General features: G+C 39.4%; 2 protein-coding genes across 2 annotated transcripts; both read left to right on the top strand.

The window, feature by feature from the left end:
• The first annotated feature begins 888 nt into the window (after nucleotides 1-888).
• Nucleotides 889-6,079, top strand: LOC128614214 (keratin, type I cytoskeletal 13-like). The gene is made up of 9 exons (XM_053635568.1): nucleotides 889-1,137; nucleotides 1,375-1,500; nucleotides 1,744-1,826; nucleotides 1,994-2,150; nucleotides 2,303-2,464; nucleotides 3,439-3,564; nucleotides 3,737-3,957; nucleotides 4,133-4,218; nucleotides 5,584-6,079. The coding sequence occupies exons 1-9, from the start codon at nucleotides 889-891 to the stop codon at nucleotides 5,688-5,690; spliced, it is 1,317 nt and encodes a 438-aa protein (XP_053491543.1). The 3' UTR covers nucleotides 5,691-6,079.
• Nucleotides 6,080-12,390: 6,311 nt separating this feature from the next.
• LOC128613745 (keratin, type I cytoskeletal 50 kDa) lies at nucleotides 12,391-14,929 on the top strand. Its single transcript, XM_053634810.1, has 7 exons — nucleotides 12,391-13,003; nucleotides 13,140-13,222; nucleotides 13,329-13,485; nucleotides 13,610-13,771; nucleotides 13,938-14,063; nucleotides 14,219-14,439; nucleotides 14,670-14,929. The coding sequence occupies exons 1-7, from the start codon at nucleotides 12,449-12,451 to the stop codon at nucleotides 14,758-14,760; spliced, it is 1,395 nt and encodes a 464-aa protein (XP_053490785.1). The 5' UTR covers nucleotides 12,391-12,448; the 3' UTR covers nucleotides 14,761-14,929.
• Nucleotides 14,930-15,827: the final 898 nt, after the last annotated feature.

Below are 15,827 nucleotides of genomic sequence, written 5' to 3'. Positions count from 1 at the left end.
TTTTTTTAAAGCAAAACAAACATTTGAAACAAAGCCAGAAAAAGAATTTGTCTACCAAACCATGTACAAATCCTTCTACATAATAGAAACGATTCCATGCTTGTCGTCTCAGACAGGGCATTGAAAACTGAAGACCCGCCTTTTCCATGCAACTGAAGATTACACCGATTAATTCATGCCACCCGATCCTGTATGATTTGGGGTGTATCAAAAACAAGCAAACAAACTATGTTAGCCAATTAAAAACACAAAAGCCAGGTGTTGAGAAACGAGTCTACTTAAGAAATAACCCTTACCATAAAGTCATGAAAATAATCACGTGATTCACTTGTTTATTTACACGTGGTTCTTAGACAGTTCACACATGTGTTCCAGCCTGTAGCAAATGATGAAAATGAGTTGATGACAACAAATGAAAATTGATCTTTCATTTTTAATGGGCTTTACATGTTCTATGTGTTTTGATACTACTATGCGCTCTGAAGGGAGAAAAAAAATATTAGGTAACTATTGTTTTATAATTAGGTCCTACACCCCCCCCTTTCCTCCGCCTACAGTTGACACTTCTGGTATTAGGCTGGTATTTCAGTACTGCAATCATTATGTAAAATCATTAGGACTGCTCTTAAGCAACACTCAAAAAATGGCTTAGCCCAAAGCATTTTTGTTCCTTTTTTACACAGGTATGTACCATCCCTCTTTTAAAGACCTGATGAAAATGAATAAATTCTTTGGAAAGGCGCAACATGGTGTGCGATGTCAGACCCACCCTTCCAAAGAAAGGAATTCCATCACATGCAGGATTATAAAAGGAGAAACAGGTCAGACAGTTTCCGTCTCATTTGTGAAGGACATTGAGGATTTAGCGAGCATCTGAAGCATCCAGCCATGGCTGTCACACTCCGTCGTAGTGCTTCCTACAGTACAGGCAGCATTGCTAGGTCAAATTTCCAAACTTCAGGTTGGGGGATGGGGCTGAATGGCATGGCTAGCTCGAGTCAATCCATCCGTGGTCACTACGGTCCTAATTTCGATTTTTCATCCTCATTTTCCCCCTCTCATGAGTTCTCAGTGTTTGGCAGTGAAAAGCTGGCCATGCAGAATCTTAACAGCCGTCTGGCATCGTACCTGGAGAAGGTAAAGTCAATTTTCTTTTTCACTTTTTTTTTGTTGAAAAAAATTAAGCAAAATGTGATTCATTAATATCTTTACACGCTCACAAAGCAAGAAACAAATGCTGTCTCCGTTTGTTTTACTCAAAGAACAGCGGATCTCGCTTTTTTCCCCTCCTTTTCAGATACTTTCTGAATCTTTCTTGACCTGAGAAAAACTTTTTATTTATTGACATTTCTCATGAATGTTCTGTGCTGTCAGGTTCTCTCTTTGGAAACTGCCAATCTAAAACTTGAGCAGAAAATAGACAAGTTTAATGAAAGCAGAACCCCCGCCAGCAGGGATCTGAGTAAATACTACAGCATCATTGAAGACCTGCAGAAGCAGGTAACGTAGCAGAGATGAAGAACCACCGTCATCAAAGCTGAAATTCCTGAAAAATCCATTTAGGCTTCTTAAGACCTTAAGCCTCATTTGCTTACCGTATTGCTTTGTGTTTATTGTATCCATATGTTAGTGTTTCTAGTTTCCCCCCATGTCTTGACTCTTTTTTCTAACTGTGCGTTTTATATATATATATATATATATATATATATATATATATATATATATATATCTTTCTCTTTTAAGATTATTTCTATGGCCAAACAAAAACAAGAGGTTTACACAAAGCTGGACAATGCTAATATAACAGCTTCTGAATTTAAGATGAAGTAAGTGTCTGCTGTTTTCTCTGTTATTACCGAAGTTTGCAATAAACACTCAGTTAGCAATGGTGTACTGAATTAAAAATGTATAAAAATCGAGTAATTCTTTAGGTCGAATGTGCATTTCATTCGTCGCAGATCTTTTAGTCTCTGTTCACTGTTTGATGCTGCAGGTTCGAGAACGAGAGGGACATGTGTTTGTCTGTAGAAGCAGACCTGACTCGTCTGCGCATGGCTCTTGGGGAGACTGAGATGGAAACCAAAGACCTACAAATCCAGATGTCTTGGCTAAAAGAAGAACTGATTTTCCTCAAGAAGAGCCACGAGGAGGTGAGAACACCTTTGGTTCTTTGTTCAATTCAAGGATTTGTAGTTTTATCTTCGTGCGTGATCGTCCGTCAAACTATTCTGCTGTTTTTCACCTATATATGTCAATAATCATAATCGTCTGTCCAATTCTTTTCCTATTCGTCTGTTCACAGGATCTGCACATGGCTCGCACTCAGCAGAACGGCTCAGTGAATGTGGAAGTAGACTCTGCTCCAGCTGTGGACCTCAATAACAAGCTGGAGGAGATACGAGAGCAGTATGAGGCAGTCATCATAAAGAACCGTAACGAAATTGAGCAGTGGTTCCAGAACAAGGTGAACTACCGGTCGTTTGGATGGATGGATGGAAGACCTTTATTGAATTAGTCAGTGTAGGACATTTGGTAGATTCTTCTGGAGATTATGTGAAAGGTGCTCAAAGTATATGAAAGAGGTTGGAGGTCATTATAAAAGCAAATGTTGAATATATATACACGGACTCACACACACACGCAGTCCCCTCCGAAAGTGTTGGAATGGTAAGGCGATATGAAGTTCAGCCTTCATTTACTGATATTTACATCTAGATGTGTTAAACAACTTAGAATATGGCACCTTTGGTGTCAGACCACCCAATTTGTAGGCGGGCAAAAGTATAGGAACAGTCTTAAAGTAAATTAAAGTAAATAACATTTAATATTTGGTTGCATACCCATTGCTTGTTATAACCGCATCAAGCTGGTGTGCCCACTGACATCACCAAACTGTTGCATTCTTCTTTTATGATTATTCCCCAGGCTTTTACCCCAGCCTCTTTCAGTTGTTGTTCGTTTCGGGAGCGTTTCTCCCTTCAGTTTCCTCTGCAGGAGGTGAAATGCTGCTCAATTGGGTTAAGGTCTGGTGATTGACTTGGCCACTTCCTTCCACTTTCCCCCCTGGTGAAGTCCTTCATTGTGTTGGAAATGTGTTTTGGGTCATTGTCTTACTGCATGGTGAAGTTCCTCCCAATTAGGTCGGATGCGTTTCTCTGAAAATTGACGGACAAAATGTTCCTGTAAACTAAATTCATTCTGCTGCTACCATCCTGAGTTACATCAGCAGTAAAGATTAGTGAGGCCATTCCAGAAGCAGCCAAGCAAGCCCAAGCCATGACACTACCTCCACCATGCTTGACTTATGAGCTCGTATGTTTATATAATAAGTTGCTATATTGCTATAAGTTTGGTTTGCTTTTCATTGTTTCAGAAATTCATTCGCCAGTCTTTCTATACAGTTTGGCTGCTAGCTAACGGAGTTTGGCTGTTTTCTAGGTAAAGAATTTGAACACTGAAGTGCTTAAAAGCCACACTGAGATCACAACTTCCCAAACAGCCTTCAGTGACCTGAAGAAAACCTACGAGACCCTGGAGATAGACATCAAAGGGATTCACACACAGGTACCTTTAGCTTATATCTTGCTTATATAGCTGAAAACTATTCCTAAAACTCTCTTCATCTTCCTGTACTTAAAGATCTCGAGGACTTTCAGATTTATAGAACTTCACTTTACTCTGCCAAACAGGATTGCATTACCTTTCACTAAGTCTTCCATAACATCTTGTGGTACAGATTCAAATGCTGCAGAACGATCTGGTTCAGGTGGGGGCACGTTACAGTGAGCAGCTATCACAGCTGCAGTTGTACATAGACCGAATACAGACAGAGCTGCAGCAGATCACTGCCAACATACAACAACAGGCTATGGAGTACCAGCTGCTGTTGGACATCAAGATGAGGCTGGAGCTGGAGATTGCTGAATACAGGAGGCTGCTAGAGGGAGAAGGACAAGGGTGAGGCTTTGGGTTTGGTTCTTGTGGATGCAAAGCTGAACAGATAATTTTCTCAAGGTGATTAGATTTCAGCTGTAGATATTAAATAGAGAGGATCAGGGTTTAGCTTGCATTGATCCTTACTTTGATGCGTGTAAGGAAAGAAAGACCAGTCATTTTTATGTATTGTTCACAGGTATCGTATCGACACATCCACGGTGACCAAGAAGGTGACCGAAACAGTCGTGGAAGAGACGCAAGAGACGCAAAAGACGCAAGAGGGTAAACTAAAATTTCATGCATTTCATTTTGTCCATTCATATATTCATCAAGACCCTATGAGTTATATAACCGATACAAACAAATACACGTAGTCATTCATTAATGACACTCTCTGTATTTGTACGTATCTGTTTAGTGCTCCAAATATCCGTACTTAGTAAGTACATAAGTAAATCTTTATTTAACACTTTTCTAACAAACCAAAATCCTTCCAAACTTACTTAAAAGTAAACCACATAAAACCAAAAAGTACGTACAATTCTTCAGTACACATTAGACAGGTACAATTAAATAAACAGCTACTGCTAAGAGCTATCAAGAACAAGATATAAAAGTGGGTTTTAAGACATCTCTTTAAAATGCTCATTGAATCTGAAAAAACAAAACAAAACTATGAACCCTACCACGATACCCTCAGAAACAGTGGAAAACACAAACGTCAGTACGAGCCCCTCGAGCTCAGCTACATCACCCGAGTTCATATTTTATATGATTATTGATTAAATGTTTCTCACACAGTTGTTATTTTTGCTTGTACCTGCCGTTTCCGAAAATAACGTAAACAAACTCCTCTCCTGATTTGAACCGTCACAAACCTGACCAGGCAGTTACTAAGGATGAAGGAATGAACACAGAGCACTACATGTGTGTCCAGCAAGCTTCATATCTGTCAGCTCACTCATGATAAAAATCTGTCTTGAAAAAAGCAAGTCTCACGAGCAAACACATTCCCTTTTATTCATGGTGGAGATAGTATCAGGGCTTGGTTATTAAACATTCCAGTGGACTGGACCAACTTTTCTTTATCACTGATTATCAGTGATTAGTGACAGGACAGAAAGATAACGTCCGATAGAACTTCTGATAGGTCTTAATTATTCAAATCCACCCGAAATTCCTCAACAACATTTGGTCTACTTACTTATGTACTAAAAGGTCATAACAGAGGACATATTTAAAACATTTATGATCGCTATGGTTGACGCGATACAGATGGAAATACCTATAAATTACAGCTTTTACCGTTTAGTAACCAAAAAAAATCCATTTTGCTGGAGTTTATACCAAAAATAGTGTTTCACTATTTATTTACTTCCAGATTTAATTTCATATATAACATTTTGTATTGGCTCAGGCAGTAATTATTGTTGTTGAAACCGAATTAAGGTCAGTAAGACATGATGTCAAGATAGTTTTGGTTGTGATTAGGGTTAGTAATACTTAGTAATATGTGTGACAATCTGTCATGTCATTTTTTTCACTGTTTGCCCTGTCTGTCTCTCAGTCAATCTCAGTCAAGAACTACCTAAAATACTTCCATCCATTGGTAACTGTGTGTTTTTCCTTTGTGTTCAATACATGTAGAAAAACATCATCACCAGAGACGTGTGAAGGTTATCGTTGAGGAGCTGGTGGATGGAGTGATTGTGTCCTCGAGTGTCGATGAGAAAGTGCAGGATTTGCCCAACTGAAGAGAAAATGCCTTACATTTAGTTATAATCATAATAGTGCTTCTACAGTTGCCGATCAAAATAACAATGCAAAGATTTGGGCTGTTTGGGTTGCAGCAGAGATTTATGAACAGTTCAACGTTCAACGTTTGTGTGGTGTTGACTTTTAGAAATGGTGTTGAGTGAAATGTTTGGCTTTAGGATATGTGGTAACATATTTTCATTTTCAAATCTGTTGCTTAGTCACTAGGTGTCATGTTTGTCTAACTCATGTGTTAGGGATTCATACCAAGTGGAGTGTGCTGCCTGCCTTAACAAGAAATATCATATTCACAGACACATGCTTTGTGTTCCAGAGATTACAATAAAGTGAACTGTGCAAATAAGCTAACATGAGGTTATGTTTTTGCTTCAAATGAGGACTTGCTTGTTTGGAGAGCAGAAACTCAGTACAATACGGAGATTTAAAATGTCAAACACACCCAGCACGAGTAAATATAGATGTTATGCAGCATTATGGATGGAAAATCATCAGACAGATTCCTCTGCCGATTGTTAACACTTACAGGAGCGTTTGTGCTTTCTGACATGGTGACAGTAACTGAACAGAAAAGCCTTTTAATCCATTTCTTTTGTATTGCAGGGGTGGCTCCATATATATATATATATATATATATATATATATATATATATATATATATATATATATATATATATATATATATATATATGAATATACACGGACACACACTACCATTCAAAAGTCTGGGGTCACTTAGAACTGTGCTTGTTTACTAAAGAGAAGCAAATGGAGGATTCTTTGACCAAAGCAAAATTAGATGAGACAATTATCGATTCAGTTAAAAATAATTATTTCTAACCTTGTCAATGACTATATTTCCTATTCATTTAGCCCCATTTCCTATTCAAATTCGTTTCAGGCATGAAAACATGGACATTTCTAAGTGAGATATATACATACACACATACATACATACATGTGTGTATGTGTTCCATATATAATGCATATATTGAATTTCACCATTCAAATACTTCTAGATGGTTCACTTTGAACATATCAACTGATTTAAATTTGTTTATTTAACCAAACTTTGTATAGGCTCATTGCAGTCTAAAATCCATAAAAATGACAGCAGTAGTGGTAGGAAGACATCTTAATCATCTACCTTACTGGCCTTGAGTCGGCGCATGTCTGCATGTCGTCTGTGTGACTGTGTGCGGTTTGCCTGCCATGTCCCTGATGAGCAACTAACCCCCTTTCAGATAGCTTTCATTTATTTGAGAATACAGCTTTATAATATGCATCATGAAGTCATTAACGTATTGTGTGTGTGTATGTGTGTTGGGGGGTAAATTTTTTACCTCTTTGGATCCACCATGAGAGAGGTCTGTTTTATCTTACTGGTGCTCATACATCTGGTCTGGTCACTCCCTGGTCACGCTGTCTTTCACCTGCGTGTGCTAGTCATATCATTAAAATGAGCTAGTTAACCAGCCTAACTATTATACCACCATTTGAGACAGATGGGGGATGTGTCTGGATTCCTATCTGGCTGATAGTTGGCTTGGTAGGTAGCAACTAACTAGCTAGCTAGCGGCACGTCACCTTCAACCATCATGACTTGTTATTTTTTTAGTAGCTATCTTTCCATTCCATTTGAGAAAACTGGAATTATCACAATCTTTTGCAAGTAGATTAAATAAGGCTAGGTTTTTTTTTTAGTTATTTTAACAATGTACACTTGCGTTCGGTTGTCGGTTAGTCATCGCTACAAATATGTTTGTTCTGAGCAATCTGGCTAGTGAGTGTCATGCAACTTGCAGCAGATAGAATCCCACTGACAGTACTGCAGATCAATGCACGAAGAGGAGACTCCATCCAAGCCTAATTCGTTTGTTAATACTTCCGATACAATAAGATACAATACACAAAAAAAAATCAATGTAAAAAAAAAGAAAGAAAAAACATGTTATGTGGCATTAAAACGAGGTGAAAGTGGCGTGGCATTTGCTTCCCCGCCACACCCTTCACGGTTGTATTGCATTCTGGGACTAGTGTGTTATAATCATTACAATCATTCCATCTCTCTCATGTATGCAGAAAGTGAAATGTTTGAGGGTGAGACTTCACGAACTACCATATTTCGAGGTATTAAAATCTGTGAAATAGGCTTAAATACAGTGTAGTCCACAGATAATTGAACACTAACATATCTTTGGCTGTTTTGGCTTGACGTCACAACGCAGTATGACATTGGTCTGTGTAGTAAAGGGCAGTTGTTTGCTCAGTTGTTTCTTGTTCAGCTGCATGCCTGTTACGCCCCGGTCCAGGGTTGAGATGATAACAGGAAAAAAAAAATAGTGATGAAAAATGTGCATGAACAAAGGACACTGGCATCCCAAAGATGTTTAAACCATGTCTTCATGGTGCCTTAGTTCCAATGAAGGGAAACTGTAATGCTACAGCATACAAAGACATTCTATAGATTGTGTGTGCTTCTAATTTTGTGGCAACAATTTGGGGTAGAACCACATATGGGTGTGATGGTGAGGTATCAACAGTACAATACAGTAGTGTATATAAATCAGACAATCAAAAACCAATAGGAGACAGGTTAATCTCAAAGACACACAAGCAAGCTTATGGTCGAATTCCAAAACGTCAATCACAAATAACAAATGGCAAGTCACAGAATAGACAACAAGCTGTGAACAGGGCTGCCGACATTCCCTCCAGCAGTGTCTTATACGCCATCACGGTGCTGATGTAAGTACACCTGCAGATGGCAGGAGATCTCTTGCCAGCATCCCAGAAGTGAGCATGGCACAGGACACCCGAACAAAACACGCAGATACAAAAAGGGCTGAGCATAACATTGCCATAGATCATGAGACAGGGTCATCGCATGTACAATGGTGCTTGAAAGTTTGTGAACCCTTAAGAATGTTCTATATTTCTGCATAAATATGATCTAAAACATCATCGGATTTTCACACAAGTCCTAAAAAGTAGATAAGGAGAACCCAATGAAACAAACGAGACAAAAATATTACACTTTCATTTATTATATTTAAGATGGTTCATTAACAGTACTCATCATTATTCGTTGTCAAATCACGACTTTTAAAACAAACTAAAGCAAGCTGAAATGTCATTGAAAAAAAAAAAAACCTTTTGCACCTTCCTGAAAACATAATTTATCCTCCTGAACTTCAGATGTAAAATTCAATTCAATTCAATTCAATTTTATTTGTATAACGCTTTTAACAATGGACGTTGTCTCAAAGCAGCTTTACAGGAACATATAAACACAGCATACAGATTTTAAGTGTGTGAATTTATCCCTGTGGTGACGGTGGTGCGGAAAAACTCCCTCAGAAGGGAACCCATTCTCATCTGGTGTAACAACGGATAGTGTGAAAGTAAAAGAAAGTTCATTATGGTTTTATGTAAAAAGCAGAGAAACTTTGCACGAGTGACTACACACAAGGTGCTCGCAAGCCTCATATTCTGATTCTTACAAGAGTCAGCAAGAACCTGCCTAAAAGAACAAAGAGAAAAAGAATAGCTATCCATGAGTCATAAATCTAAAATTATTGCAGGTCTGAACAGGGCTGATAATACAAGTCCTCAGTGGTTTTAAGAACTCATCCCAGTTTTATTCATCAAACCACATGTCATTCTGTTCACAGCATGATTCATAAGACAGTGCCAGCTCCAAGGAGGCCAGGGCATGCCCAGATGACACATAATCCATTTCATTCTTGCAGGACTCCTGCGTGCTATTTCACACAAAAACAGCATTCATCAGTTCATTTTGGTTTCTTGTTTTTGTGTTCATTCCATCTCAAGTGGTTCAGTACAGGATACTCGACCATTTTGAATTTTCTGATTTTTTTTTTAGTGATTACCTCTATGTATTGGCACTGCAAAACCACCATTTTTTGGTTACCATTAATTTACTTGGTTTAACTATGGTAGCCATCATTCTGATATGGCACACAGCAAATTTTGGATATAAAGCTGTATATGGAAACCTCAATATCGTGGCACAGCCTAGCTCCTTGGAACAAAAACTGAAAAAAATACTCTGCTTTGCAAAGGAAAACTCGACTCGCAAACAAACAGAAAACGATTTTCTCACAAACATGCCACTGTAGATTTTCTCACAAACGTGTCAGTGCAGATTTTCTCACAAATGTGTCAGTGCAGATTTTCTCACAAATGTGCAGACTTTATTTTCTCACAAATGAGTCAGCGCAGGTTTTCTCACAAATGTGTCAGCGCAGATTTTCTCACAAATGTCTAGACTCGATTTTCTCACAAATGTGTAGATTTGATTTGATTTGTGTATACAGTTGCTTGGAATTATAGACTATGCATTGAAATGTATGTATGTGTATGATCGAAAGCTGTATCTACGCACTATTGTTATTTTTTTTTGCATAAAACTTCAATAAAAAAAAAAAAAATTAAAATAAAACACTATTTACTGTACTCTATTGTGGTGTAACGTAATGCGTGTTGTAATGTTAGTGTAAATTGACCGATAGCACCATCTGTTGGTTTGGAAGAGGAACTTGCTTAGCTGCATTTGTGATAAAAATCGCTTTCTGTTTGTTTGCGAGTCGAGTTTTCCTTTGCAAGCAGATTGTGTTTCTTTGCGAAATGGTATATTTGGTATATAATTGTATAATATAATGGTATATATTTGTTTCATTTTGGCACAAATGTAACTCCATAGTATGCCCTCTATATTTCTGCTCTCCGAGTCTTCTTCAAAAGGTAGATCATGATACCTTCACCCTTGCCCTGTGAAGGTTGTTGAAGATGACACTGACTGTTGTTTTGGGTTTTTCTCTCAAAATGCTGTTGTTTGTTATCTAGTTGCTAGTATACCAGTTTCTTTCTTTTTCAGGACATTGCAAATTGTTGTATTGTCTATATCCAGTGCTTGTGAAATGGCTCTGATAATTTTTTTCTCTTTTCTCAGCTTCAAAATGGCTTGCTTTTATCCCATAGACAGCTCTCTGGTCTTCATGTTGGTTTATTCTTTTTAAGAACAAATGCAGGGCTCAAAGCAAGAGCAGATGTTAGGAGCAATCAATCAATCAATTTAATAGGGCACACCTGGGCAGCAAAAAAACCCACATACCAGTTACATGTTCCAATACTTTAGATCACTTGAAAAATGTGCGGGTTCACACAAAATGTGCCATGTTCTAAGATGTTTAACACATCTAGAAGAACTTCTGATCTATCGTCTCATATTCAATTTTTGATCTCAAACCCAAATGTCTCCAGTGTAGAGCAAAAATAACAGAATTGGCCTTCCTGTTCCAATACTTTTGGAGCGGCCTGTACATTATCATCATTTTACAATACCTCTCTCACAGAAGCATTACCTTTGTAAAGTGATTATTATCGGCGATCTCAAAGTTTCTCCTTATTTGTCTATAAAATAAATGCATGAAAAATCATTCTTTGCGTGCAAGGAGAAGTAGAAGAAAAAGAAAAAGGAGCAGCAGGCTATGGCATGTCCATAGAGGCAGAACATGTGGAGATCACATCACTACACAATTTATGTGTGGAAATTCACCAGGGCAGGATGCCCATGCTGCCCTGACAAGGCTTTTGCAGCCTCACGCAATTTGACTCTCTGCCCCAGTTCTACACTCTGCACACATGATAGTACATGCACAGTTTGATTATTAGCAAGAATGTTCTAATATGGCATTATTAACTGAATGTTAATAATTAAAAGAAGCTTTTCAAAAAGAAAAAAAAAACATTTGCATTCTGTTAGTGTATAATAAATATATCTGGATCTTAAACATGACAGTGAAATGTAATAGTTAATAATAATGGTTAATAGTAATAGAGTAATAGTGCCACTAAATGGTAAATAACGGGTAATTACGTTAGCTTGTAGAAAAAGGCATGCTCTGTAAAATGCTCTGTAACCCTATTAATAAATGGAATCTATTATATATGTATATATCTGAAGCAATGCCGAGGGCCTAAACACTGCGGAATGTCACTGTGGAAAATGGTGCACAGGACACAAAGACAAAAAGAGGTCTGTTCTGAGGATGCTGACTTGGTTCCAGGCAAAACAGCCAACTTTGTAATGAGGTTTTAGTTTACTGTGTATGAGTGTTGATCTACTCCAGTTCTTACTTGTCTTGGGAGTATAACTGCAAATGTAAGCAATAGTCTCTAAGGCACATTATAGACAGATATACTACACCATAATACAGGACAATGCACCCCTGATGTATATAGGAAGAATATGTCAAGGAATTATATGTTGTTGTGTATTTGCACATTTGCACGTTTTTTTGTGCATGTTCGTCTTAACTCTGCAGGGGCAACGCCTTGAAAAGTTTGGATCTATAAATGTGCCTTAAGGGCGAATATATTTGTGATGAAAGGATTGTTGGGCCATATTCCTATTCCTGCATGTCTCCTGTTAGTGCTAGACTTTTCATGCACCACAATATTATAACAGAACAGAACTGTCAGCTGAATGTTAATTGCACAACTTTGAGTGCATCCTCCTGCACGTAGACCTTCAGCTGCCAGATCTTCTGCCCCTGGGCATATTCTCAGTGGAATGTAAAAAGGTGCTTTTTTTCTATAATCCCACTCACCCTCCCCTCAGCAGGGCAACATATAAAGCCCCAACCTCTCTCTTAGTCCTGCAGTCTCTCTCCCTCTCTCAGGAAAGAGCCACTCCTTGCTCTATACCGCAACCATGACCAGCTTCAGCAGCCAGAGTTTTAAGTCCTCAGGTGGCTCCTTCAGCGGAGGCTCTTTCCGGGGCCCTGGTATAGGTGGATCCTCTCGGCTTTCCGCAATAGGCAGTGGTGGTGGTGGTGGTGGTGGCCACCACTTCATGGTTTCACGTGCCCCCAGCATGCATGGTGGTTCTGGAGGATCTGGTGTGCGCATTTCCACTGTCTCCCACTCCATACGTAGTGGTGGAGGTGCTGCAGGCCTAGGTTTTGGTAGTAGAGCAGGCTTTGGCTTTGGAGCCGGTGGAGGAGCTGGTGGAGGAGCTGGTGGAGGAGGCGGGTTTGGCTTTGGTGGGGGTTTTGGTGGTGAAGATCTGGGTGTGGCAGCCAATGAGAAGGCCACCATGCAGAACCTGAATGACCGCCTGGCGTCCTACCTGGACAAGGTGCGCACCCTGGAGAAGGCCAATGCTGACTTGGAACTGAATATCAGACAGTTTTTGGAAAACAAGGCCTCCCCTGCTGCCCGAGACTACTCTGCTTTTGAAGACACCATCAGGGACCTGCAGGATAGGGTACCATTTATTATAATTTAGCTTGGTATATAGATTTGTCTATGGTACAAATATAATTCTATGAATGTTTGATAAATGTTATTGGAATGAGTTTGTGACTAGATATTGTGCACTAACTTTTTAAATGTTTCTACAGATACAGGATGCTGCCAGAGATAATGGAAACGTCTACTTGAGCATTGATAATGCTAAACTGGCAGCAGATGACTTCAGAACCAAGTAAATATTCAGTGTCTTACACACCCTTCACACTCAAATATATCAGATGTAGAAATACGCTTCACCACTAATGGGTTTCTGAGAGAGTCTCTGTGTTCCTGCTCAGGTATGAGAATGAGTTGGCCATGCGTCAGTCAGTGGATGCAGACATTGCTGGGCTTAGGAGACTCTTGGATCAGCTGACACTGACGAGGTCAGACCTGGAGATGCAGATCGAAGGCCTTAAGGATGAGTTGATCTTCCTCAAGAAAAACCATGAGGAGGTGAGTCCTATGACAGGACAACAACTCACAGATCTGTCAAAAGCAAGCACGTGTATTTCCTATTTGAATTACAGAATTAGTCCCGAGATCATTTCTCACACCCACATGCACACTTTCTAACTAGGAACTGGAAGCAATGCGTAACGCCATGTCCGGTAGTGTGAACGTGGAAGTGGACGCTGCACCTGCGGAAGACCTGAACCGTGTCCTGGCTGAGATTCGCGAACAGTATGAAGCTGTAGCTGCCAAGAACAAGCGTGAACTAGAGAGCTGGTTCCAGGCCAAGGTGAAGGAATTATTACCGTTATGTAATGCTTGATAGCAAGTGTTCATGGTACTCTTACTTCTCACTAATTTCATACTTTTTAAGCATGATTTCATTTATTTTAAGCTAAAGAAAGAAAACAATATCAGGAACATACTGCTAACCTTCAACTTCTGCTTCTTTGCAGGTCGATAATCTGAACAAAGAGGTGGTCTCCAGCTCAACGACTCTAGAAGTGTCCAAGTCAGAGGTCAATGATATCAGACGCACCGTACAGGGCCTGGAGACTGAGCTACAATCCCAACTCAGCATGGTAAGTCATAGTGTATTCCATTGGCAGACTAGAGCAGCATGTCGGTTGTGATATTAACTTTTTAATATTTCACTTTTTTGAACTGAACTTTTCTCTATATCCATCACTTTTCCAATGCCATTCCTACCTGTCGTTTAAACCCACTCCTCCTACAGAAAGCGTCTCTGGAAGGCGTTCTAGCAGATACAGAGGGACGCTACTCCATGAAACTGGCTGGACTGCAAGATCAGGTAACAGGACTGGAGCAGCAGCTGGGGGAGATCAGAGCTAATATAGAGAGGCAAGGTCAGGACTACAGGATTCTGCTGGACATCAAGACCCGGCTGGAGATGGAGATTGCTGAGTACAGGAGGCTGCTGGATGGAGAGGGTGACAGGTGAGAGCAGGCGCTATACGAAGGAAACCAACACCAAACATGGCTTTTTAAATTATTCCCATTTTCCCCAAATGTTGTAATCAAATGAAGTATTTTGCTCTTTTCATTCATTAAAAACCCGTTCACATTCATGAAAAAAGTTTTCTGTACCTGCTGCACTGACCTAAAGCAAGTTAAAACACCATGTTTCGTTCATATAATTGTTTTTTTTTTTCCTTTCATAATTGCAGTGTCAAAACAAACATCAGTAAAAATTTGAAGGTGAAGACCATTGTGGAAGAGATGGTTGATGGGCAAGTGGTGTCCTCCACAAGTAGTTAGATCCAGTGTGGCTACATTCAACACCATGATACAACCTTCATTTTTAACCAAAATAAAATCTTCAATATCAATCTTCAAAATACAATTTCAACATCCACAGCAAGAGATCCATGATTCATGTGAAATAATCTGAACTGAAATGAGACAATAAAATGACTCATGGACACAACGACACAATGTCTCCTGCTTTTCATTATACCACATCTCCATTCAGAATAAATTCCCATTGTTCAGGAATATTAATCACAAATAAACTTGTTCAACTTGGTACTGTCCTGTTACAAAACAATATTACAGAACAAGATGCCGTATATTGTGAAAAATGTTCTGCACGTGTCACAGCTTATGACTCATGCATTTTCACTGTGTGATACAGGTACACTACCCTACTGGTACAGAAGTATTGGGACACACGTAGTCTGATTAAATCATGATTTTGTTGCATGATTTAACACCAAGTAGATCTAGGTTTGGTTTGAATAATCCTCGATGTGTATTGTGGAAGGCTCTTTAACAATTTAAAGTAAGAAGAAGATGCAATAAATCAGGATCATCTTGAACATCACCATCTCATGTATATTATATTATATTATATTATATTAATTATATTATATAGCATGTTTGCCTCACACCTCCAGGGTTGGGGGTTCGATTCCCGCTGCCCTGTGTGTGCGAAGTTTGCATGTTCTGCCTGTGTTGTTGGGGTTTCCTCCGGGTTCTCCAGTTTCCTCCTCCAGTCTAAAGACTCCAGTCCGTAGTGTATGAATGGGTGTGTGAGTGTGTATGTGATTGTGCCCTGGGATGGATTGGCACCCTGTCCAGGGTGTACCCCGCCTTGTGCCCGATGCGCCCTGGGATAGGCTCCAGGTTTCCCGTGACCCTGTAGGATAAGCGCTATAGAAAATGGATGGATGGATGGATGGGTGGATATTATACTGTGTTGTAGCATGGTGGCGAAGTAGGTAGATGTGTCTCCCTGCAGCTCCAGGGTCTTGAGTTCAGGTTACTCTCTATGTAGTGTTTCACATGTTCGTGTGGGTTTCTGCCAGGTTCTCTGTCCAAATACA

The sequence above is a fragment of the Ictalurus furcatus genome, chromosome 10 (assembly GCF_023375685.1).
Source record: "Ictalurus furcatus strain D&B chromosome 10, Billie_1.0, whole genome shotgun sequence".
NCBI lineage: Eukaryota > Metazoa > Chordata > Actinopteri > Siluriformes > Ictaluridae > Ictalurus > Ictalurus furcatus.
The sequence above is the reverse complement of the archived record's forward strand: the minus strand, read 5'-3'. Positions and strand labels throughout refer to the sequence as shown.